Source organism: Caretta caretta, chromosome 1 (genome assembly GCF_965140235.1).
Source record: "Caretta caretta isolate rCarCar2 chromosome 1, rCarCar1.hap1, whole genome shotgun sequence".
NCBI lineage: Eukaryota > Metazoa > Chordata > Testudines > Cheloniidae > Caretta > Caretta caretta.
In genome coordinates, this window is record NC_134206.1 from 133,473,141 (window position 1) to 133,498,142 (window position 25,002).

A 25,002-nucleotide genomic window follows, 5' to 3' on the forward strand; every position below is an offset into this window, starting at 1 on the left:
CTGGGTAAGGTAACAGGGAAGGTTCCACAAAAATCAGGAACTTTCTGGAGACAATTAAGACAGACAGGCTGATTAGAACACCTGCAGCCAATCAAGAAGCTGCTAGAATCAATGAAGGCAGGCTAATCGGGGCACCTAGGTTTAAAATGGAGCTCACTTCAGTTTGTGGTGTGTGTGTGAGGAGCTGGGAGCAAGAGGCGCTAGGAGCTGAGAGTGAAAACGTGGACTGTTGAAGGACTGAGGAGTACAAGCATTATCAGACGCCAGGAGGAAGGTCCTATGGTGAGAATAAAGAAGGTGTTGGGAGGAGGCCATGGGGAAGTAGCCCAGGGAGTTGTAGCTGTCACACAGCTGTTTCAGGAGACACTTTAGACAGCTGCATTTCACAGGGCCCTGGGCTGGAACCCAGAGTAGAGGGCTGGCTCGGGTTCCCCCCAAACCTCCCAACTCCTGGTCAGACACAGGAGTCGTCGACCTGGACTGTGGGTTCAGAAAAATGGCCAAGCTGAGGGCTGCCGTGAAGCTCCAAGGTGAGCAAATCCTCCAATAAGCGCAAGACCCACCAAGGTAGAGGAGGAACTTTGTCACATCCTGTTGAATGTCTTGTCGCTCCAGGAATTTACTGTATTTAAAATTTGCACTGCTTTTTGTGGAAACGTATTAAATGATTATTTTTGCAAAATTACTTTATTATTTTTATGGGTCTAATCCTTTCACAATTATTTTAAGAGCACTCTGTTATTTTATCAGATATAGTTGGCTGCGGTGCAAAGCAAATGTTAAACAGCTCTGTTGTTTTAGCTGATGGTTTTTCTTTTGCTTTTTGAGTGCGCTGGAATTTTATACTCTTAACAAATTTTATAACTTCTGTTAGTACTGTTTTACTCACGTTAAAGGGCTTCATCACTGTGTCACTATTTGTATTTATTTGGTACACAGAAAATGCAATTTTTTTTCTAATAGATCTATTTCTTTAATATACCATATTTATGCAGGTTCCACTTAAGTGTTTCTGTAACCTAAAGCAAGTTCCTATTTTCCCACTGGTCTGTGTTCATTAAAAATGTATTGTTTGGTCAGCATTCCTAAATGGAACATTTTCACAGAACATTGTTAATTCTGTGACTATACGCCACATAAGAGTGAGAGTGAAGTTATGAGCAACTGTTTTATTACTTTCTCTAAAGCACTAAATTGCACTAGCTTTCTTTAAATTTAAATATAAAGTATTGTGAAACTACTGGCCGCCTTTAAGATTATAAGGTTTGATATCATTATTGTTACCTCTGAAAAATATATGATGAATATTAAGCTTGATGACTAAACCTAAAGTAATAATCACTGTAAATTCAGCATGGTTATATGCATTTTTGGCATATAGGAGCATGTAGGAGCTTTATAGGCATATGTGCGTAGGGACTACACACATTTATTGGGAGGTACTGAAAAACAAGCACTAAGTTTTCTGAGAACTAGGAGAATGAGTGGAAGAGAACTCTGGCTGATATGATGGGGAAAGCTCCTTTGAGTTTGGGAGAGGTCCTTGTATCTTTTAAGATTTGCTGGGTTAGCCCACATTTGGGAGACCTGTTTTATGAAGCTTTATAATAATATTTTGTATGTATTTTATAGTGTACCTGGAGATTTTAAATACATAAAATAAAACATAATTTGCAAGTAATATCAACTAATTGAAGTAAAAATTGACATGCCATAAAGAGATAAACACAAATTGGGCAGTTACATGCCCCTCTAACTTTGAGGTTAGGGGAAAGACTCTGGTGATCTGGAAAAGGAAATGTACCCATGCTGCAGAAAATATGTTGAAGTTTTTTTTCTTCTGTTTTTAAATATCTAGATGACTATTGAGTTCTAAAACAAATTATATATTGCTTTTTACATTATTTTTACTTATTGTAATTTCCATTAGAGACTATTACAGTTTTTAAGGTGTAATGGAATAAAACAACTTTTTCTAAGCCTTGCCGTCTTTTCTGAATTTGATTGTGAAGAAAAACAAGAAAATATAGTGTATAACTATCATTGCTCATAGGTTTACTTGATGATAGCAAAGAAAAAGTCAGAGGGTGGAGTCTTCCAATTTTTTTGTTTGTTCAACCATAATTTTAGGTATACAGGTTCTCAAGATTGAGACTGTGAACTACTGTTATTTATTCTTATTTTGCTAATGTACAGGATTGTTTGTTATGGGTTTTACAGTTCAGCTCAAATTCAACATACAGCTGCTGTCCTGAAGAGATTCTACCCTCTTGGTGTATGCAGACATTGGGGCTATCCTATTCAGATTGGTTATTTGTGGCATGGAAGGAGCTGCATACTAGAGATTTCAGTATTTCATGGTTACCTGTACTCATCTCCTTCCTAAGCATTTGGCTTATGTGAGATATCAGAGGATACACTGAACGTGTTTAATGCATCTCTCAGATTCCAGTGCATGGGTGAGGTTCTTTCCTGTTTGGCTGGTTATCACTGACACTTAAGAAAATGTAAAGGGGTTGTACGGCCTGAAAAATTGAAGTCTTCTTGTCTTCGTGATCTCTGAATTGATGCAGTATGCCATATAACACAAGGCTCAAGATCCTATGAAACTGTGTGAATCAAAATCATTCTAGTGAATTTTCAGAAGTCAGAACAGAATATTCCTGACCTATTAATTTAATATAATGACCATTTCAAGAAAAATGGGAAAGTTTTTCTTCATTTGTATACCATTATAAGTGATGTTTATCAAATGACTTTCTACTTTTTATGACAGGTTTCAGAGTAACAGCTGTGTTAGTCTGTATTCGCAAAAAGAAAAGGAGTACTTGTGGCACCTTAGGGACTAACCAATTTATTTGAGCATGAGCTTTCGTGAGCTACAGCTCACTTCATCGGATGCATACCGTGGAAACTGCAGCAGACTTTATATACACACAGAGATCATGAAACAATACCTCCTCCCACCCCACTGTCCTGCTGGTAATAGCTTATCTAAAGTGATCATCAAGTTGGGCCATTTCCAGCACAAATCCAGGTTTTCTCACCCTCCACACCCCCACACACAAATTCACTCTCCTATTACCAGCAGGAGATGCATCCGATGAAGTGAGCTGTAGCTCACGAAAGCTCATGCTCAAATAAATTGGTTAGTCTCTAAGGTGCCACAAGTACTCCTTTTCTTTCTACTTTTTATGTATTTTGTAACAGTTGCCAAATTAAATAATATGAAATGATTTGCTCATCCTGAGAATACTAGGCACTAAATTCCCAGTCCTGCAGTCTGATCTTTGCATTAATCCTATAATTTTTGTCCTAGGCAAGTGCAAGGGTTTATAAATACAGAACAACTTGCAGTTCATGCTGTTAGAGACCAATAAAAAATATTATATACCTGGTAGTCAGTGGAAAAAAGTTCTCTTCCATTGTTTTTTAAGCACAATGAGCCTGATTCATCACTGTGCTACTTCTATTTTATGCTACTGAAATACCTTTGGAATAATGCTACAATGTAACCTGCTTATGTTAAATTTTTTTACGTTTGGGAAAGTGCAGGAAGCACTCTAGAAGACCATAAAAATAACTGACCTTTGAATTGATGCTCTTTTTTTTTTTTTTCTCATTCTGAAGTAATGTTTTATTTCTGAGGGGGAAAAATCCATTGTGAGAGGCTGCTTTTAATGCAAGTTGTAATTTAAAATATGCAATAATTCAAAATATGATAATTCATATATTGATTATATAATTACTATAAGAGTTTATATATAAATAAAAGAACTAAGGCAACTGGCATTGAATGTTGTGTAGTTTGCTGAGCACAGTGCAGGTTCTTGTTGTATGACTCTTTCTGTATTTTCCTCCCAGTGACCTCAAGCTAGGATATATTGCATTCTGAAATTTTCTGTGCTAACACTGTCCTTCTGAGCACTGAGCTTTATTTGTGCCAATTTCTGTGTGGTCATTTATGTTGTGGATTTATGTCCGTGAGGGCCTGAGCTGATGTGTACCAAATTATTTTATTTCAGAAATTAAGGTTATATTTGAGCTGCCGTTCTCCAAGGGTGAAATCCAATTAGCCAGTCAGGCACTTGTACACAAATGTGCACTTTTATTTGAGGGAAGACTTTACCTTAAGGTTTTATCTTTTTTTAAAAAAATGTGTATTTATAGCCTATATTACTCTGAGCTACCCATATTTCTAAGTAGTGAATGTGGGCTTTAAAAAAAGGTTGGAATATTAAAATGCTAACCATCTTCTATGATTTGAACATTACTTTTAGGGAAACTCTGCACCAACAAATTAAAAATTCTGCACATAATATTTTAAAATTCTGCATATTATATTTGTCAAAGTAACACTACATAATCATGCCAGTTTCAGTTATTTTGGTAATTTATTTCAAAATACCTGTCAGCAAGTATATCTGTAAAAATACAGACTAAAAAGATTCACGAAATGTTTTTTTTTGACCAATAGATTCCTTACTAGGTATATTAATACAGAACTTTGAGTAATAATTCATTTAAACAGCAATACAGAAACATATTTCCTGTATCCCTCAGAAGCAGTGCAAAGGTTTGGGGGAATCAAGGGTAACGGAGGAGGTGAGGGATAAGGAAGAATTGCTGGGAAGGTGCCTGGGAGAGAATCTTGGAGGGTTGCTGGGTGTGGTGGGAAAAGTATAGAACAGGTTTTTTGTGGGTGTGGGAGGGATTGTTAGGGAATTGGGGAGCCTCCTGCACGCAGACCCTGGCTGCCCCCAACCTCTCCCATTCAGTCAAGCACATTTGCCCCCACAGGTGCTGACTTCACATTTGCCCCCACAGGCTGTGCCCCATGCTGCCCCGCCCTATCCTGCCTCTTCTCCACCCTGCCCTACCTCTTCCTGAATCAATCCTGAAGCACTTGCATGAGAGGAAAGTGATCAGGAACAGCCAGCATGGATTCACCAAGGGAAGGTCATGCCTGACTAATCTAATCGCCTTTTATGATGAGATTACTGGTTCTGTGGATGAAGGGAAAGCAGTGGATGTATTGTTTCTTGACTTTAGCAAAGCTTTTGACACGGTCTCCCACAGTATTCTTGTCAGCAAGTTAAGGAAGTATGGGCTGGAAGAATGCACTATAAGGTGGGTAGAAAGCTGGCTAGATTGTCGGGCTCAACGGGTAGTTATCAATGGCTCCATGTCTAGTTGGCAGCCGGTATCAAGTGGAGTGCCCCAAGGGTCGGTCCTGGGGCTGGTTTTGTTCAATATCTTCATAAATGATCTGGAGGATGGTGTGGATTGCACTCTCAGCAAATTTGCGGATGATACTAAACTGGGAGGAGTGGTAGATACGCTGGAGGGGAGGGATAGGATACAGAAGGACCTAGACAAATTGGAGGATTGGGCCAAAAGAAATCTGATGAGGTTCAATAAGGATAAGTGCAGGGTCCTGCACTTAGGACGGAAGAACCCAATGCACAGCTACAGACTAGGGACCGAATGGCTAGGCAGCAGTTCTGCGGAAAAGGGACCTAGGGGTGACAGTGGACGAGAAGCTGGATATGAGTCAGCAGTGTGCCCTTGTTGCCAAGAAGGCCAATGGCATTTTGGGATGTATAAGTAGGGGCATAGCGAGCAGATCGAGGGACGTGATCGTTCCCCTCTATTCGACATTGGTGAGGCCTCATCTGGAGTACTGTGTCCAGTTTTGGGCCCCACACTTCAAGAAGGATGTGGATAAATTGGAGAGAGTCCAGCGAAGGGCAACAAAAATGATTAGGGGTCTGGAACACATGAGTTATGAGGAGAGGCTGAGGGAGCTGGGATTGTTTAGCCTGCAGAAGAGAAGAATGAGGGGGGATTTGATAGCTGCTTTCAACTACCTGAAAGGGGGTTCCAAAGAGGATGGCTGTAGACTGTTCTCAATGGTAGCAGATGACAGAACGAGGAGTAATGGTCTCAAGTTGCAGTAGGGGGAGGTTTAGATTGGATATTAGGAAAAACTTTTTCACTAAGAGGGTGGTGAAACACTGGAATGCGTTACCTAGGGAGGTGGTAGAATCTCCTTCCTTAGAGGTTTTTAAGGTCAGGCTTGACAAAGCCCTGGCTGGGATGATTTAACTGGGAATTGGTCCTGCTTTGAGCAGGGGGTTGGACTAGATGACCTTCTGGGGTCCCTTCCAACCCTTATATTCTATGATTCTATGATTCCTGACCTCTTCCGCTTCCCCTGTCCAGAGCCTGCTGCGTCTTTGCTCCTTCCTCCTTGCCGCCAGCCTCCTGCATGCTGTGAAACAGCTGTCTGCAGTGGGCGGGAGGAGGTGCATGGACGGAGGGGGAGGCGCTGATTGGCAGGGCGTGTCGGTGGGAAGGAGGTCCTGGGGGGAGGAGGAGCTGCTGATTGGGGGGCTGCCGGTGGGTGCTCAGCACCCACCATTTTTTCCCTGTGGGTGCTCCAACCCTGGAGTCGGCGCCTATGTCTGTCGCTGTCCCCGTGTGCCCCACACCTCCATTCCTCCTTGTGTCCTTTCACCTTCACTCAGCTAGGCGTAGCTGCCTCTGTCTCCACGTATCCTTGAGCCCCCACTCCCCATTCAGCCAGTCATAGCTGCCCCGTCTGTCCCTGCATCCCCCCCCCCCTCCGTCCTCATGTGGCCCTGCACCCCCACTCCCATTCAGCCCCTGGCTCAATGTTGTCACCTCCCTAGCTCCTGTGCCCAACCCCAGTCTGTCCACTACCACTAGCCCTTCTGAACTCGTGTCTCTGTGACACCTCCCAGGAGCCCTGTGTGCCCTGTCTGTCTGTCCCCACATATCCAGTGCCTCCTCACCTAGTCCCGTGGGCAGGGCGTTGTGAGGAAGGCAGCCTCTGCCCCCTTCCTCTCTGTGACTGGCTGCTCCATCCCCTAAGCCACCTGCCTTCTCTTCCAGTGCCATATCAGCCCCTTGTGGGTGAAAGGTGTAATTGCAGCTTCCCTTTGCCTCTCCGTCAGAATCAATTATTGTATGCGGGGGGGGAATCTGTGGGGGACATTAATTCTGTGCTTGCGCAGTGGCACAGAATTCCCCCAGGAGTAGAATATTTAGCATGTTCTGAATTTTGTTCGTAGAATGGGATGCTTTATGTAAGCTGGACAAATGTGATAATATCCAAAAGTACCATAATATAGGGTTCATTGCTTATGATGTAATTTGTTACAGATTTTCACATACAGAAATGAGTGTCATCTTGTTTGCTGCCACATTGCTAAAGGTGTCCTGGCTTTTTTAAAAAAAGACTATATATTTTTGACAAGAAATATTGCTGAAAAAGCGCATTCCTTCACGGCCAGGGTAGTGCATTCATTATTTGTTCAATACTGTACTGTCCTTCTGGGAGGGAGGTGGCATCTCTAAGGAGAGTGTGTTTGATCTCTTTGGATTAGTCTGTTTGGAGGAGCTGTGAGGGTTAGGGCTGCAGGAGGGATATAGCTGAACAGTTCATTGGTCACAGACTGGCTTTCTTCAAAGAAGTTCCTGCAGGCTTTGGAATGTACTCCTAGCCAGCCTGTAGCTACAAAGGTGAAGGAAGTCATTATAGCTTCTTCAAGATTGGAATGTGACTAAAAAAAGCTGTAAACAGCTTTTCCTGTGAATGGCTTTGTGAAACAACAAAAAAAGCCCTCTTCAATGTTTCCCTTTCCTAACTGTATATTTTCTGTGAAAAAGAGTTGCTAAAATACCAGGCTAATGTACAAGCGTAAACTTATTAAAGTGGCTAGAAATTACATATAGTATGAAAGGCAAACAAACATTAGGAGAAAAGTCGGACATCTGACAAAAACAGTTTAGATATGTGCTTTCCTCCTCATTTCACCCTCTCCACTTCTCATCCCTTTTCTCCCTAGCAACTGCCAGTATGGTGTTTAAAACAGTGCGTTCAGTTTGTGAGTGGACCAGCATTAGCCCTATCAGAATGAATAAGGATAAGATAACGAATAGCATTTTCTTGTGTAAAATTGCGCACTCTCGTTCAACATCCTGTGACCTTGTGAAAAATCTAAACCCCGATTGCCGGTTATACTCACTTAATCCCCTATGTAGAAAGCACTATGTTGACAAGACATAGCTACTGGCTGTAAAGGGGCCATAGCAGGTATGAAAGTCTCACCCAACATGTTCCAGTCTCTTGTTCTCCCAGTGGTCTAACTCAAGGGTGGTCAAACTGTGGCTCCGGAGCCACATGCGGCTCTTCAGAAGTTAATATGCGGCTCCTTGTATAGGCATCAACTCCGAGACTGGAGCTGCAGGCGCCAACTTTCCAATGTGCTGGGGGGTTCTCACTGTTCAAACCCTGGCTTTGCCCCCACTCCACCCCGTCCCCTGAGTCTGCTATGCCCTCGCTCCTCCCCTCGCTCTCCGAGTCTCCTGCACGCCATGAAACAGCTGATCAGGAGGTGCAGGGAAGGATGGGGAGGCGCTGATCGGCGGGGCTGCCAGTGGGCGGGAGGCACTGGGAATATTGGGGAGCTAATGGGGGGCTGCTAACGTATTATTGTGGCTCTTTGGCAATGTACATTGGTAAATTCAGGCTCCTTCCTAGGCTCAGGTTGGCCACCCCTGGTCTAGCTCAATTTCTGAGTAGGGTGTTGGAAGTAACTAAAATTGGTTGTATCCAATGGTGAGCTGGAGCTGGTTTGCGCAAACTGGTTGTTAAATTTTGAATACGGTTTAGAACTGGTTGTTAAAGGGGTGGGCAAACTCCGGCCTGCAGGCCACTTCTGGCCCACGGGACCGTCCTGTCCGGCCTGCCTGAGCTCTCTGCTGGGGAGGCTCCCCTGAGAATCCTTTTTAATTTTTACTCACCCGGCGGTGCTCCGGGTCTTCAGCGGCACTTCTTCGGCGGTGGGTCCTTCAGTGCTGCCGAAGACCTGGAGTGACTGAAGGAACTGGTTCTTCAGCTGTTGGCAGCTCATCACTGGTTGTACCGGGTGTCTGTACTAACAACCAAACTGCTTTCAGCCCTCTTGAAAGGAGCAGGGGCAAGAGGGGCATGTAGTTGTCACTTGTTATGCACCCATAAAGGTTTTCTTATTATACAAAGGTCCTTTGAGTTTTTTGTGTTGTGTTGTTTTTATCCCAAGAGGGGATTTCCACCTTTTTAAAACGAAAAAACAGGATTCTATTATAAAGGGTGTTAAAGTTAGGGCTAAAATGTTGCGTATTCACCTAAAATATTGATTCCACACCCCCCCCCCCCAAGCTAATACTTTTTTGGGAACTACTTTTGCAAAGATGTTGGACTATATTTAGAAGCATTTACATTATCCAGGGGAGCGTCTCTTATGCATCTACAACAGATGATAATGTTAACTAAACAAATTGAGGATGGGAAGCAATCCATTCTGATTCAATCAGAATCTAATCAGGTGGCAACACTGTCTCATGTTCATGTCAAGCCTCGAATCTTGTAATTGGACTGTTCTTATAATTTGGCTTTTAAATTGGCAGAGTAAATATTTAGTAAAGCTAGGCATTATAGGAATATTTTTATCTGCTTTATTGCACGTGCATACAAGACTGTTTTTTAAAAAAAATGTTTTTACTCAAAACAATTTAGGTGGGGAAAAAATCCCCCAAAACAAAATATCATGGTTCTTAAAGATTTTTTTCTATTTTTAAACCAAGGGGATTCAGATTCCAGAAGCTTTCTAATGTGCTTCAAAATTTAAACCTTTGAAGAGTTACATAGCCAAAAATGGCTGTGATGTCAGAAGATTGGTATTACTTTTGGAAAAGGTAAAGTTAAATCAAAGAGCTGAGGAAACAGCTTAATCTTGATTTGAATCATGGTATGAATAATGGCAAAAATACTGTTATACTACTGTTATGGCAGTTCGTTGACTACTGTGAAGTATGGTCCCTAGATGAGAGACCAAAACCTTTTTATATAAAAATGTACCATTTTAAAATTTACACTTTTAGCTTGTACACCACAGATGATAAGAGAGACAGAAAAAGCCAGTGTGGAGTGATCTCACCGTATCACTGGTTTGAAACTTAATCTGGCGGTCTTTAATAAAAGTTTACATGGAACCTACCAAGTACTTTTTCGTGTGCTCATTGCAGAATGTTAGAGGACTTGAGTCAAGGGGCCACAGTGGAGTCTGTGTCTTTTAGTGAGCACTAAACAGGTCTCAGATTGTGCACAACAGGCGTTATTTAGTTGGCTTTTCCTTGCAACTGGAATGAATTTTGTTCTCATCAACATGAAGGATGAATACCATTGGTCTGATCCAAGTAGAGCAGTCAGGCACTGTACAAGTTCTTTAAACTAGTGGAAAAAAGGGATAACAAGAACCAGTGGCTGGAAGTTGAAGGCAGACAAATTCAAATTAGAAACAAGCCACACATTTTTAACAGTGAGGGTGATTAATCATTGCCAAAAAACTACTAAGGGAAGTGGTGGATTCTCCATCTCTAATCACTATTTAGATGCCTTTCTGGAAGATATGCTGTAGCCAAACAAATTATTTGGCTCAATACGAAGGAAATGGGTGAAATGTAATGGCCTGTGATAAACAGGAATAAATGATCCCTTCTGGCCTTCAACTCTCTGAATCTATGAAAGTTTCATCCAATAGTTCTTTCAGCACATCTCAGTATTTCAGTTACCCCTGTTCTTCAAGTACTAGTGTTTTCATATGCAGAGAGAGTGAATTGTGCTATATTATGTTTTGGTTTTATACTGTGAACAGATGAGGGAATAGAATAAGGCCACCAAAGGTTGTTTTCACTTGTGACTTCAGACAAGAACCTATTGAATTCCTTTTTAAGGTAAAAAATGAGTGCTCTTGGTCTGTTGCTGCCTAGCTCCTAATTTTGATGATCTTAAAGTGTTTTTACAGATGTACACATTCCATGTACAATTCCTTATATAGAAACAGGAAAGGAGACCTCTACTATTTTTTTGTAGCCGTTGAATTAATCAGAGAAAGGGGTGTGATACTTCCAGAGGACGTTTAATTTCAGTAGTTTCCTGATATATTTTTTGGCTGACCTGCTGCAGCAGTGTCTGTTTGTATGTTACTGTTCTACAATTTTACATTTTATTATTATGGGAGCCTGTAGTTTGCCTAGCAGAAAAAACATTTTTCTAGACTTCGTCTATATTCAGAATTGTACCAGTTTAGCTAAAGGCGTAACTTTAAACCTGATTAGTTAGACCTGTGCGAACACAGTGTAAACACCTTAATCTGATTTAAACCTTGCTTATTTTGATTTAGCTTAATTAAATAAGGAATCAATAAGATACATTAATATAAATTTGATTTAAATCAAATGAAGAACACCCACTCTGTTTTGTACTGGCTTAAGGAAATCAGTTTTAAACTGAATTAAAATTAAATTTGTACATCTTTGAATAGAGACAATTCTTTAGTAAAAACTTTACTTAAATAACTCAGTTGTTGACTGGGATCATTGATTCTATTTCCATTTTTCTTTTTAGAATGCTGACATGAATTCTTAACAGATCTAAGGTTTCCTTTGGATACACAAACTATCATTCCACAGTTTAAACAGGTTTTTGGAAAATGGTATAAAACCTGTTGCATCTACTTAATTCCCTTTCTTTACTGTTCACTTTTGCTCTGTCTGTTCCCAGAAAGTTAATATTGTTTATGTTCTAGAAGTTTAAGTGAGAGAGGTGGGATCATTAAGGATGCTGGATTAAGGTTCTTATGGCATGCAAAGGGAGAATACTGCATATGTAGGTTTTGCTTACAAATAAGGGATGTGTATGTGTGATGGGCAAGCATGCCTCACTATCCATTCCAAAGAAAATCTTGTTGATAATGTGGCAGTTTAGGTAGGAACCAATGTCTCGACTATCTTGAGTAATTGCAAACACGGTGGTGTCTAGAACAAAATCATCAGAGGTAAATCAATTGCTATGCCTTCTCTTGTATTTTTAATATTGTAACAGAAGTCCAGAGAAATTAGAACTAATGTGGCAGTATTTTGCCTGCATAACTACTAGACAAAGTCCTGGAAGAACACTTATGCTGTTCTATAATAAAGCTTCTTCTCAATGACTGCAGCTTTTGGTTCAAATGGACAGTTCTACACAAAGTATCATACAAGTTGTCAGTAATGGAAAATTTTAAGGTAGGTGTACTGTATATGTAGTCCTAGAGAAAATTTTACTGTAACAATACTCTAATTGTTAGTGTAACTGTAACAATAGCTCTAATCTGTAAAATTCCTCCCTTATTTTACTAGATTTCAAATCTCAAATCATGTAGCATTAGTAAACTCTAATCACTTAGTCTAAATATATTTCTGTAGCTCCTAAAGTTCATAAACCTTCCTATTTTTATTCCCAATTGTTTGGGTTTCCTGTTGGGTAAGTATTGTGTACAATACCTCGTAATGCTATCATAACATTCATTTTAGCAGACCGTTGAAAATATTCTTTAATCTGCAAAATTTTATCAAACCTAATTTAACATTTTTATCTTTAAAAACAAAAGGACATGATTGCACTGATCGTACGGTTCACTAACTCTTGTACTAGGCACATTCAAAACCGCACGATTGTATGCGATTGTGACTATGAATTACTGTCTTGTACTTCCAAAGTAATTCACAGTTTTAAAGCACTCTCCAGGCATTTAAAAATGCTTAAAATAATCGTGGGAGATAAGTAAATATCGTTGTTCCGTTTGCGTGCATGTGCCTATGTATGGAATTTTTGTGATCTATCTCAGTGTGGTTTCACCACTGATGCTGTGCCACCTGTGGCAGTGATGATGAAAGTGCTAGCGTGGAAATGGCAGCGGCTTTTCATGCTCTCTTCGCGAGCACTTCCCCTAAGGTGAGCACTGACAACACAGATGCACTGCTTCAAGACCAGAGGTGAGAGAAGTGTTAGTATAGACCTTTTAACTTTCAGATGCGCTAATGAGAGTCTTATAAGTATGTAGATAGTTTTGAGGGGCACGCTTTCCATGCCTTCTGCATGTGACGTCGATGAACAAGTCTGAGCAACAGAAAGTGTTCCTCTTGCATCTGTAGTGAAGTTGGGTGTAATTTAAGAACATTCTACATGTGCTTGCTGTGCACCCCTTCTTGGTTAGAAAATGAATCCTCTTCTGAAATCTTTCTTTGCTACTTTATTTTGTGTTCAATAAATTTAAATATGCAGTGGCTTTTTAATTGGATCAGTCAGAATTTTCCTATCTCCTTCAAACCAAAACCTTGTTTGGTACTAAAACAAAACTTTTGGGTTTTTTTGTGTGTGCATATCTTCTACCTGTTGTGCAGAAGAAATAATCAGTGTCTCTGGGAAACATCTAGACCACAAGTAAGTAGGAGAACAAACTAGGATTTTGTTAATATTGTTTTGAATATTGCCCAACTTAGTTTGTTTCCCATCATGTTTACAAACATGATAATGTATTATATTCCCTGCATTTTGAAAATGAGTGGAACACTTTCACATAGAAGTATTGTATAATGCAGAGTGCTGCTATAAAAGTGTGAAAAATACTTTTTTTTTTAAGTTGAGAGAGGGTTTGAGGAGAGCAAGACCCAGACACTACTATAGAGTCATTATATTTTCCCATTTGTATTTGTAAAGTTGACATCGGGCCTAAAGGCTTGGGAAATTATGAAAGATTTCACTGTTTTTATGTAAAAAGATAAGCAATGTCTTGCAGGCCACCTTGGGGACAGTTAACAGTAAGTCTAGTTTCTTTATTCTGAAAAGAACATAGGCGGTCATGGTAGATAACGAAACAAACATGAGCTGCCAGTGTGATGTGATGGCTAAAAGGGATAAAGATCACTTTGGATGCTCAAAGGAACATTGAGTAGGAATACTGAATTGATATTACTTTTATATATGGCATTGGTGAAACCACTACTGGAATGCTCTGGCCAATTTTGGTATCAGTACTTCAGAGATGGTCCTGAAAAACTGAAGAGGGTACAAAAAAGAGCCAAGACTGGTTTGAGGTCTGGAGAATACACCTTCCAGTGAGAGACTTAATAAACTAAGTAGATTGTTTCATGAAGCAAAGGTTAAGAGACAAGTTGGTAAGTTTGTATTAACACTGAGAGACTATATCTGATACTTCAGGGCTTTTAAATCCAACGTACAAAGGCTTAAAAAGATTCAGTGTTGGACTTTTGAAAGTTGAAGCTAATTAAATTGAAACGATAACTAAGGCTTACATTTTTTTATCATTGAGGGTAATGAGCCATTGGACCAACTCACCGATGGATGTTTTAGATAATCTGTCAACTGAAGTCTTTAAACTGAGAAGGCTGTCTTTTTTAAAAAGATAGGAGTTTTTGCAGGAACTACTGGAGGAAGTTCAATGATCTGTGTTATATGGAAGGTCAGACTGATGACCATTAGGATTCCTGCTGGCCATAAAATGTCTGCATTTATAAATGTTGTCCAAATTCTGATCTTTTATAGGAGACTGTACATCAGATATTGCACATTTGTGCACAAATTTGGAAGCTGATTTTAGGCTGTATGTAGTGATACGGATATCAGGGGAGGGATAGGTCAGTGGTTTGAGCATTGACCTCCTAAACCCAGGGTTGTGAGTTCAATCCTTGAGGGGGCCATTTAGGGATCTGGGGCAAAAAATTGGGGATTGGTCCTGCTTTGAGCAGGGGGTTGGACTAGATGATTTCCTAAGGTCCCTTCCAACCGTGATAGCCTATGATTCTATGGATCACTTATATTATATTGGAATTGTTTATATTTATATTGTTTATATTTAACTAATGTTTGTATTGTGAATATTTAGTTAATGTTTATCTTTATAAAATTAACTTTACTTTTGTGACTGAGTTGATTATATTACATTACATATAACATTGAGTTATATCTTTTTTATTTGAGCCATTTAGAAACTATTAGGGAATACATTGTGTGAGGGTTTCAACAACTGCTGGAATGATGCTGTGGGAAGTCAAACTGGATAAAAATCTACACCCTTGGTTCTGTCTGGGTTACTTTTGCCTTTGTATTGGTTTTCTTAAATTCTTGGTAGTTTTGATGTTCCAGAGCAATACAAATGTTGAATCCATGATGCAGTGGTACTCAACCAAGGGTCATGAAAAGGTTTCAGGGGGTCCACCAAGCATGGCTGGCATTAGAATTGCTAGGGTTACAGGGCAGAAAGCCAGAGCCCCGTCGCACAGGACTGCAGCCCCGAGCCCCACCACCCAGGGCTGAAGCCGGAGCAACTTAGCTTTGTGGTGCCCCCTTTGGCGTGGGGCCCCGGGCAATTGCCCTGCTTGCTGCCCCTTAATGCCATCTTTGGCTTTTATATGTAGAAAAACGGTTGTGGCACAACTGGGCTGTGGAGTTTTATAGCAAATTTGGGGGGTGGGGGTGTTAGAAAGAAAAAGGTCAAGAAGCTCTGGTGCAGTGAATAGTAGGAAGAATGACTATTTACCAGTACTCTATTGAATGTTATCACTTGCGTATTAGTTTGTCGAGCAGTTGCTGCAGAAGTAGTATGATATTCAAAATACTCAGTTAGTAATTTTGCCACTGCTACTTGTGTGTATCCTTCATTCTAGGAATATCAAAATGCTTCACAAACCTATTGTGATTGCCTGTTTCCGGGCAGAGCAGGGTAATTTATGTTGGCCTAAGATAATAGAATTTCGTGAACAGTTGTGCATTGGCAGTTGAAAAAGATACTTTTTCTTTTACATTTGAGCTGCTATGGATAGCAAATTATACTGCTTTGACATTCTAAAAACTTGGATGCTATAAAGTTTCCAATAAATGTGAACAGCAATGAATTCCAGCTCTGTTCTCACATTGTTACTGCAGTACGGCGGTGGTGGGGGGGAAGGGGACTGGCAGGACTGCATGCCATCATAATTAAATAGTTAAACACAGAACTTCAAGGGAGAAGCTGTCTCACCTGTTTTGGGAGTAGCTGTCAGCATACTTTCTAAATTAAATGTTCATTTTCTTTGTACATTTTAGTTTTCATTTACTTAAAATTACTATTGCATACCCAAGTGTTATAACTATTTAATCTTGGTCAAATCAGAGGTTTGATATAGTCAAAGCACATACTAAATAGCATTAATTGCATTGTAAACTATGCATCTTTTGAGTTTATTTTCATTTTTTATATTTTTACAGGATTACAAAGCCATTAACATTTGCTGACTGTGTTGGCGATGAACTTCCTTTAGGATGGGAAACTGTTTATGATCAACAGATTGGAATTTATTACATGGACCATATAAATCGTGAGTAGAAGTGGAATTGGTTTTATGAACATTCACAAGCGGATATCTATAGTTGAACCAAGAGTGATTAAGATGACATTTATTGAACTTCCAGCTACTGTGAGAAGTCCTGGGCAAGTTACTTCTTGCAGTGTTTCATATGTCAAATGGCAATAATGCCCTCCTTTTGTAAGGTGCTTTTAAGATCTATGGATGAAAAATGGTTGTATGTGAAATCATTATTACTGTTGTGATGTAATGTAAAGGGTTATCTAAACAGCCCTTGTTGAAATAAGTCAAGTTTATAATTTCATTTTAATATTTATATTCAGCAAGAATTTCCAATATTCCTAATCAGTACTTCAGGTTCTCGTTTTGACAAAAGAGTATCGAAGGAGCATGTCAAAAAGTGATACAAATGCTAATGCTGGTGAAGTGTCAGCATTTTCAGACTGCATTTTGTGTGTGTTGTATACGTTTCCAGTAGTCCATAGTTTGCTCCCTTACAAAAGAACCCACAACGCCCAAAACAGGCTGAGAGTAAGTGTGTGGTGTTTTTCATCGTAGCAGCTATTTCGCATAATTTTAAGATTATTGATTGATATATTTATCATATCTTTTTTATTTAATTTGGCAATCTCATCCTGTCCTACGCATTGCATATTTTATGCTTCCACATAGTAAATCAGTGGGCTTAGAACAACAACTGGATATATACATTACGCACTGTTGCTGAGCTTCATATAACCACTGTCTAGCACATTTGCCAATTATACTTTTTAAAGTATATATCTTATCTTTATAGCTGTATATTATTGCCACTGGTACTATTGTGCTGCCATCATTAAGCTGCTTATCACTAATGAGCGAATGCTTTCAGAATTGTGCAAATTGGCAGCTAGCTGGTAAGAAAAGAAGAAAGGCACAGTAGCAGCAGTAACATCAGTGGTAAATAGCACTCTCTGCAAAACTAATTTCAACCATCTCTTCGGAATCTAGTTAATTTAAACTAATAGTTTCAGGTGTTATACCAGCTTCTGAACTGCTCTGCATATTTTTGTGGTTTTCACAAAAACATTTTTCACCTGATTTTGGTGTGTGAAAGATCCATACACAGACATTTCTTCCCTCTAAGAACAAAAACCTTTAAAGAGATTTTAATGCAGTCACTGGAAGGATAAATAACCTAGTGAGTATTTCAAGATACATTGAAAAATCATAGTGCAGGTGCTTGTGTAATTCTTAAGGTACTTACTGTTAAGAATATTGCTCATATAATTTTTATTTGAGCTGTCAGGACAACTTTTATAGAAGATAGAGCTTTATCTCAGACCGTAATAGAACACCATAGAAACACACACACTGTACATATAAACACAGTGTCAATAATTCTGAATATTGTCACAGGTTTCTTTACTTTGTAAAGGACTTACCGGTATAGTAGATAATGAACTAAACACAACATCCCATTGGGATGCTGTGGCTAAAAAGGCTAATAAAGCATCCAATTAATAGGATTCCTTTGTTAAGAACTAAATTCTCCATGCTATGGTATAAGGGATCTGTTTTTTTTTGTTTCAGTTTTTTAAGCTTGATCCTAATGCAGGGGTAGAATTTATGGGGGCATTATTCAGTAACCATTGGGGATGCAATGACAGGTGAATGCATTGATGGTATAAGAATCAAGGAGAGGTTCTAGTGGAAAGAATCTCTTACTCTGGGGGTTCTGAATCTACCTAAAATATTTGCCACAGTAGCTATCAGGTAACAGTATCCAGTAGGAGAACAGGATCACTCCCTGATTAGGCTTTTTTCCATTCTTCTTTCCTAATGGCCTGGTTGTATGCCCTCTCCAGCAGCTAGAGCTTAGTGTATCAGTAGACACCGCGGCAGAAATTAATGTAATAGTTACAGAAATGTTGGGAGAAAATGCAAGAGAGGTTTCAAATCAGTGCTTTTTAAAGTCCACACATTGTAGAAACCTCCCAAGCTATGTACACCCAAATCCTTTCTTTCCTTCCACTCTTCAAAATAGAGCAGCTGTGCATATCACTCTTGTAAGCCTCCTGTCTTGATAGCTTTACCCAAGAAAGAGGAACACAAGCTGGGCTGTGATGTAAAGGATTCTGGTCAATGACTTTCCATTTACATTAGGAAACCCAAGAGGAAAAGCAATCCTCTGTAAATCACAGAGCTACCTTCAGAGCCAGCCCTGATCTCCATCTCGTCCTGTTAATTCTGGACTTGGTTGACACCCTCGGTAAGCTAGTGTTGGCGCCTATCCAACCATTTCTTAAGAAGTTCAGTGGCTGCCAACCACAGAATTCCTTTCCCCTCCTCCTCTGAGTTTTCAGAGCCTTTGAAGTCTCCTTTAACCAGTTGCACATTTCCCAGTTTTGGGAATAACATATTCCATGTTCTTGGCCAGCCAGGGCTGTGCTTGAATGACTATAAAAATTTCAGTCAGCTCTAAAGAAACTAAATTAGTAGCTATCCAAATCTAAAACACCTTCAGTTTCAGTTTCTCTGTGGTAACTGGGTACAGTCTGTGCTCCATGCACTTATTCCAGGCCAGAGTACAGTGCAGTGTTCCACAGAAGACTGTCAGTGTTGTACTTAATAGGAAGTGTTGCTCTTTCTGCATGGAATACAAGATGATGATGAAGATTTTTGGTCACTTAGCAGGTTTTGCAGTGCCTCAAAATGTACAGACTCCTATTCTCAAGGGCTATGTGTGATGCATTTTAACCTTTCCTGTTACCTGGGATTAGAATTGGAACATTGTGAAGAGCCATTTATTGGGGAATCATAGTTCTAAACCACTTTAAATATTTTCACTTTTTTAATTCCTGAAAATCTTTTTTGTTTAGACGATTACTTTTCAAATGCTTTGCGAACAACAGAGCTGCTTGTATGCAGTTTTTATTTTTGGGGGCTCAATCACTGTAGTCTCTGATTTCACAGCACAAACAGAAATATTTAAATAGCTTTAAGTCCTATTATTAGTACCAACAAAAGAGTTGTCTTTCCCCTTTCCTATCATAGCAACAGCAAAATCGGAGTTTTTAGGGGGGAAAATTAACTGAAAACATCTTCTTTGCTTGTACTGAGTATCTGTCTTATGGCTTATTCTACATTCCTCAAAATAGCCTGTGGTGTGATGTTTCAAAAATCACTTTATTAGTACATTTGGAACTCATAACAGAAATACTTCCTATGGTATAGTTAACCTGTGGAATACCCTACTGCAGGGTTTACTGTGGCTAAAGTTTTTTTAAAAAGGACTAAATGATTTTGACAACTATTTACTGCACTTGTGCACATTAAGATAATGATATAACTTGAACCACAGAGATTGATTTATGTGGTGGCAATGGAACAGCAATGCAGATAAGGTATAAGCATTTTTACTACCATACTGACTAACCCTGTTCTGAAGTATGATGGTAAGATGCATGCCCCCTGGCTGTAGTACAGGTTGCACAATTACTACCAACAGTGGAGCTGCAGTAATGGTGATTTATGCATCTGATTTTTGTAAACACAGCCATAGGAGGCTGGCATTCGCATATGCAGCGGACTCTGCACAGGCAGGATGATGTAAAACTTCTCTTCCCGCCCCCCCCCCCCCCCGGACACCCCAGAAAAATCTGTTTTTTCAGGGTTTTTGGGTTCTATTTTTTGAATTTGTGGGCCACCGAAGTGTTTGCAGGAACATAACATATTGAAAAGTTTTTTATTCTATAAACATATATTTGAAAGAGTTTCTTGATACTAGAAACAAGCTTTACTTTTCAGTCTGTGACTGTAAACATTAGCTGTTCTCAAACGTTTAAAGGGTAGTGATGAGAACATCAAGGATCTTGTTATGACTGTTAGGATAGAAGAAAGTTAAAATTAAGCATGTGTTAAAGTGATTTCCTGAATCTGGGCCCAAAACACTAATCTTGGTAGCTAACTTCATTGTTCACTGTTTGACCGTGCAGGCATAAAGATAACATAAATAGCCTTTCAGGATGTTTTGTTTCTCTTGCACCTTTCTGGAGGCTAAATGTGAAATCTCTGAACTGTTCCTACCACCCACTGAGTTAAGGCTTGGGATATTGATTTGGCTCTCTTAGTTGGCTGTGGGTTGTATTGTGGTTAGGCCATCAGAATGGTCTAATTTGTCATCTTAAAACAAGTTGACTGAGTAAGATCATTTAGGGCTGAAAAATTAGTTTTCTTTTTAACCTCATCTCTAAGAATAAAAGACTCAAATATAAGTGACAGTGCAGTCACTCTTTTCTCTCTTTGCTGGAGTGATGTTGAACTTTGTGTTGAATTGAGTATACTAGATGGTTTAGAGACAGACTTCACCTGGATTCTTTGAGCACATTTCCTGTGGTCATGAACTATCAGTGTAGGTATTGAGATTTGACATTGAGAAAGTACTTGTAATTAGTGGAGTAACAGGACTTAAGTTTTTCTCCTCAGAGCTCACACAAATTGAGGACCCAAGAGAGCAGTGGCGAAGAGAACAGGAACGCATGTTAAAGGAATATTTAATTGTTGCCCAGGAGGCACTTAATGCCAAGAAAGAGATTTACCAAATTAAACAGCAGCGTTTTGAGCTAGCGCAAGAAGAATACCAGCAGCTGCATAAATTGTGTGAGGATGACAGCCGTTCCTATGCAAGTGGTGAGTTTACTTTCATTCTCTTGCTAATACATTTTTTCCACTATTCAGTTTTTACACACAATCTGAGAGCTTGCTTCCATCATGCTCTTTTTAGTGATGTAAAAGTTTAAACTACTCATGAAATTGCTGAGATTCTTGGAAGAAATTGCAATCTTAAAAGAAAATAACCCTCTCCAAAGACAGTTTCCTGCAATATAACTAGCAGTTTCATTTTAATGAACTTGTAGTTTTGAAAAGTAAGTTCTATCTTTACTTAGAGCAGAAGGCTAATCTTTTTATCCATCTGCAGAATATTGAAAGCATTATTGTAGCAATGAGAGTAGAAATAGGACAACCCTAGTTTCTCCTTCTCAGGCTCTATGAATGTGAAAGTCATGTGTTACATTAATGAAAAGCCCCTACTTCACTGGAATATTTTAAAGTATGTTTGGATTCTGCTTACGTGCATGCACTCCAGTTCTTCTTTGAGTGATTGCTCATGTGTATTCCACAATAGGTATGCGTGCTTGCCACGTGCGCTGGTGCCGGAAATTTTTCCCCTAGCAGTACCCGTAGGGGGAGTGCCCCCTTGCCACCCTGGAGCAGCGCCTGCCTGGCGTGGTATAAGGGGAGCTGCACTGTCCCCCCCATCCTCCGTTCCTTCTTGCCGCCAGTGATGGTGCGTCGGAACTGCTTAGCTCCAGCTTTGCTGCAGCTCGTCCCCAGAACTCTTCATTTGTTCAGTAGTAACCTGAAGTCAGTTAGCTAATTCAGGTAGTTTAGTTAGTCATTGAGCCCCAGCCGGGGCATACCCCGCACCACAGGCTTTAAGTCAAGCGGCTCTTGTAGGCGCTCTATGCCAAGAAGTGACCCACACGCAGATTGTCTGTGTTGCTTGGGAGAAACCCATATCAGCGAAACGTGCAAGATCTGCAAGTCTTTCAAGCCCCGGACCAAAAAATAAAGGGACATTAGGCTCCAGGCCATCCTGATGGAATCGGCGTTGGCCCCGACCCCAGCACACCGCTCCAAACCGGTACCCGGCACCGCAGCATTGGTACGTGGAGACCCTCTGGTACCATTGTCCAGTCAGCACCGCTCTCTGTCCATGGGGCATGCCAAGAGGACTGGAAAGACTCCCTCTTTGCAACGGCACCCAGGGAAGTCTGGGACAGAGTCTAGGCCCATGTCGGGTAGTCCTCGACTCCCATCAGGCCCTAGGCCTCCGACTCACGTTGAGTGGAGTAGCCTGGCCCCTTTGGAGCAGGCCTCTCTGGATGCCATCTACGCCCAAAGCCCTCCAGTCAGCCAAGGACGTCATGTCCATGCCAGTGCCCAGAGGTCCGCCGATGTCAGCCTCACGCTCCAGGGGCAAGCTGCCGCTGGGATCACTGCAGTCGCCACTGGCCTGGTACCGGTCTTGGTTGGGGGAGCGTTCCCAACACCGCTCACCGTCCAGGGCTCAGTCCATGTGGATCGCCCTTGATGCCAGCCAGACTGTCTGGATGGGTGCCGTCTGACTGGGACTCCTGGCACCGCTCGTCTTCGCGAAGCGAATACTGACGGGACTGTGGCAGACGTCGCCAACGATCCTCCTCTTGCAGGAGATACCGAAGTCAGTCATGGCATGATTGTCGACGCCATTCCCGCTCGGACTTCCGTTCCAAGTTTCCGCCAAGGCACTGTAGCCCAGGGTGTCGATTGCTGGCGTGTGGCCGACATGGGTCTGCCCTTTGAGGCCGTTTGCAGAGCAGCTACTACGGTTGGTGCCGCTCCTCTCTCGAGATCGCGGTCCCGTGGCCAACGTAGATCTTGGCACCACCGATAGTCCCAGTCCAGAGGCACCAGCGGATCATATGCCAGCCAGGCCTCTCCTCACAGCTGCCTGTCTACAGGCCAAGCTAGCCAGCCTGAACAGCCGGCCCCGACGGTTCCTCAGCAAGGCAATGGCACCAAGCATCGTGGCTGGCCCAGTGGTACCAGTGGGCACTGGCCTACGATGCAGCCCCCAGGTGGAGGCTCGCTCGGTGGCCCGGGCCTTGGAAATACCGTCGGCGTCCACCTTTAGACCACCAGAAAAAAGGTTGGTGGGACCTGTGTCCTCGGTACCGTGCCCGGAGTCTGATCAGGTGGTGGATCCTCCAGTGCCGGACGACACCCAAAGCACTGCACCGGCCTTGCCCTGTCCGAAGGAGCTGATTGCAGCCCCCCCCCCCCGCCCTCACCGTCCCGCAGGAGGATTACTGGGCCCACCAAGACCTCCTACATAGGGTGGCAGCAAGTCTCCACCTCCAGGCTGAGGAGATGGAAGAGCCCTCAGACTCCCTGTTGAATATGCTGTCCCCTTCAGCACCAGGCATGAAGGGGTGGCAAGAATTTCAAATGCCCTGTGACAAACACCAGCCTTGTTGGCTCCCATTTCTAAAAAGGCAGAGCGCAAGTACTTTGTACCCACGAAGGGACATGAGTATCTGTATACCCACCCGGCGCCTAACTCCTTGGTGGTCGAGTCAGTCAACCACAGGAAGTGGCAGGGGCAACCAGCCCCGACCCCCAAGAACAAAGACTCTCGGAGGCTGGATACTTCTGGGGGAAAAGTTTATTCGTTGTCAAGCTTTCAGCTATGAGTAGCAAACCATCGGGCTCTCCTGGGTCGCTGCGAGTTTAACCTCTGGGAATCCCTTCCCAAGTTTGAGGACTCCTTCAGGAGCGCGATAAGAAAGAGTTTAAGACATGCTCCATTCAGGGACAGGGCCCCGTTGTTGGAGCTGGTGTCCGACGCGTCGGACCTGGGTTGGGTGCCTAACTTTCAGACCCAAGGCCTGTGGTCTCTACAAGACCTATCCCTTCATATAAACATCAAGGAACTCAGGGCGGTGTAACTGGCGTGTATGGCCTTCTACTCGCAGCTGGAGGGCTAGGTAGTCAGGGTCCTCATGGACAACATGGCCTCGATGTTCTATATCTACAGGCAAGGTGGGGCCTGATCCTCTGCCCTCTGCCACGAAGCGCTCAGTCTGTGGGACTTCTGTATAACCCATGACATCTACCTAAAAGCCTTCCAACTGCCGGGCGCCCGGAATGTCAGGGTGGATCACTTGAGCAGGAATTTTTCCTCTCAGCACGAGTGGTCTCTACACCTGGAAGTGGCTCACCAGCTTTTCCAAAGGTGGGGCACTCCCCAGGTGGACCTATCTGTGACCAGGCAGAACCGATGATGCCCCTGGTTCTGCTACGGGGGGGCCTAGGGAGGGGTGCTATCTCCAATGTCTTTACCCTGTCCTGGTCAGGTCAGCTCCTCTACGCCTTTCCCCTGTTTCCTCTGATCAGCAAGGCCCTGGAGAAAATAAAGACGGACAAAGCCAGGGTTCTCCTTGTTGCCCTGCTGTGGCCCAGGCAGCACTGGTATGGGACCCTCTTGGGGCTGGTGGTAGCTCCGCCATGGCAGTGCCACTCCGCCCAGACCTGCTCTCTCAGGACCAGGGCCGCCTCCTCCATCCCAACCGAGCAATGCTTCACCTCACGGCATGGCTGCTCAGTGGCTAGGTGGCGAGGAAAGGACATGCTCAGAACAGGTTCAGCACGTCCTCCTCGAAAGTAGATGGCCCTCCACTTGCCGCTTCCTATGTGGTGAAGTGGTCTTGGTTTTCAAGGTGGGCAGCAGGCCAGGGTGTTTCCCCGATGGCTGCCCCGATCCAGCTTATCCTTGGTTACCTCCTCCACCTGAGGGCCCAGGGACTGGCTCCCTCGTCAGTCAGGGTACACTTGGCAGCCATATCGGCCTTTCATCCCCCGGTGCAAGGGCACACAGTGTTTTCCCATGCTATGGCCGCTTCCTTAAGGATTTGGACCATCTCTACCTATATTCCAAGCCCCTGGTTCCACAGTGGGACCGAAACCTGGTGCTGGCTCGTCTCACGGGAGGCCCTGTTTGAACCACTGGCCACGTGTTTCTGGTCTCACTTCTCGTGGAAGGTGGCCTTCCTGGTAGCTGTCACATCGGCCAGGCGGTTCTTGGAGCTCAGGGACCTAACCTGTGAACCACCGTATATGGTTTTTCATAAGGACAAGGTCCAGCTCCGCCCACACCCTGCGTTC

At 42.2% G+C, this 25,002-nt stretch overlaps 1 protein-coding gene across 4 annotated transcripts in view; it reads left to right on the forward strand.

Moving 5' to 3' along the window:
- WWC3 (WWC family member 3) overlaps positions 1–25,002 on the forward strand; it is a 174,680-nt gene that overhangs the window by 31,294 nt on the left and 118,384 nt on the right. For all 4 annotated transcript variants that reach the window (XM_075131229.1, XM_048860547.2, XM_075131228.1 and 1 more), the window contains exons 2-3: positions 16,157–16,266; positions 20,722–20,925. In XM_075131229.1, the coding sequence (XP_074987330.1) occupies positions 16,157–16,266; positions 20,722–20,925 (314 nt within the window). The remainder of the gene's footprint in view (positions 1–16,156; positions 16,267–20,721; positions 20,926–25,002) is intronic.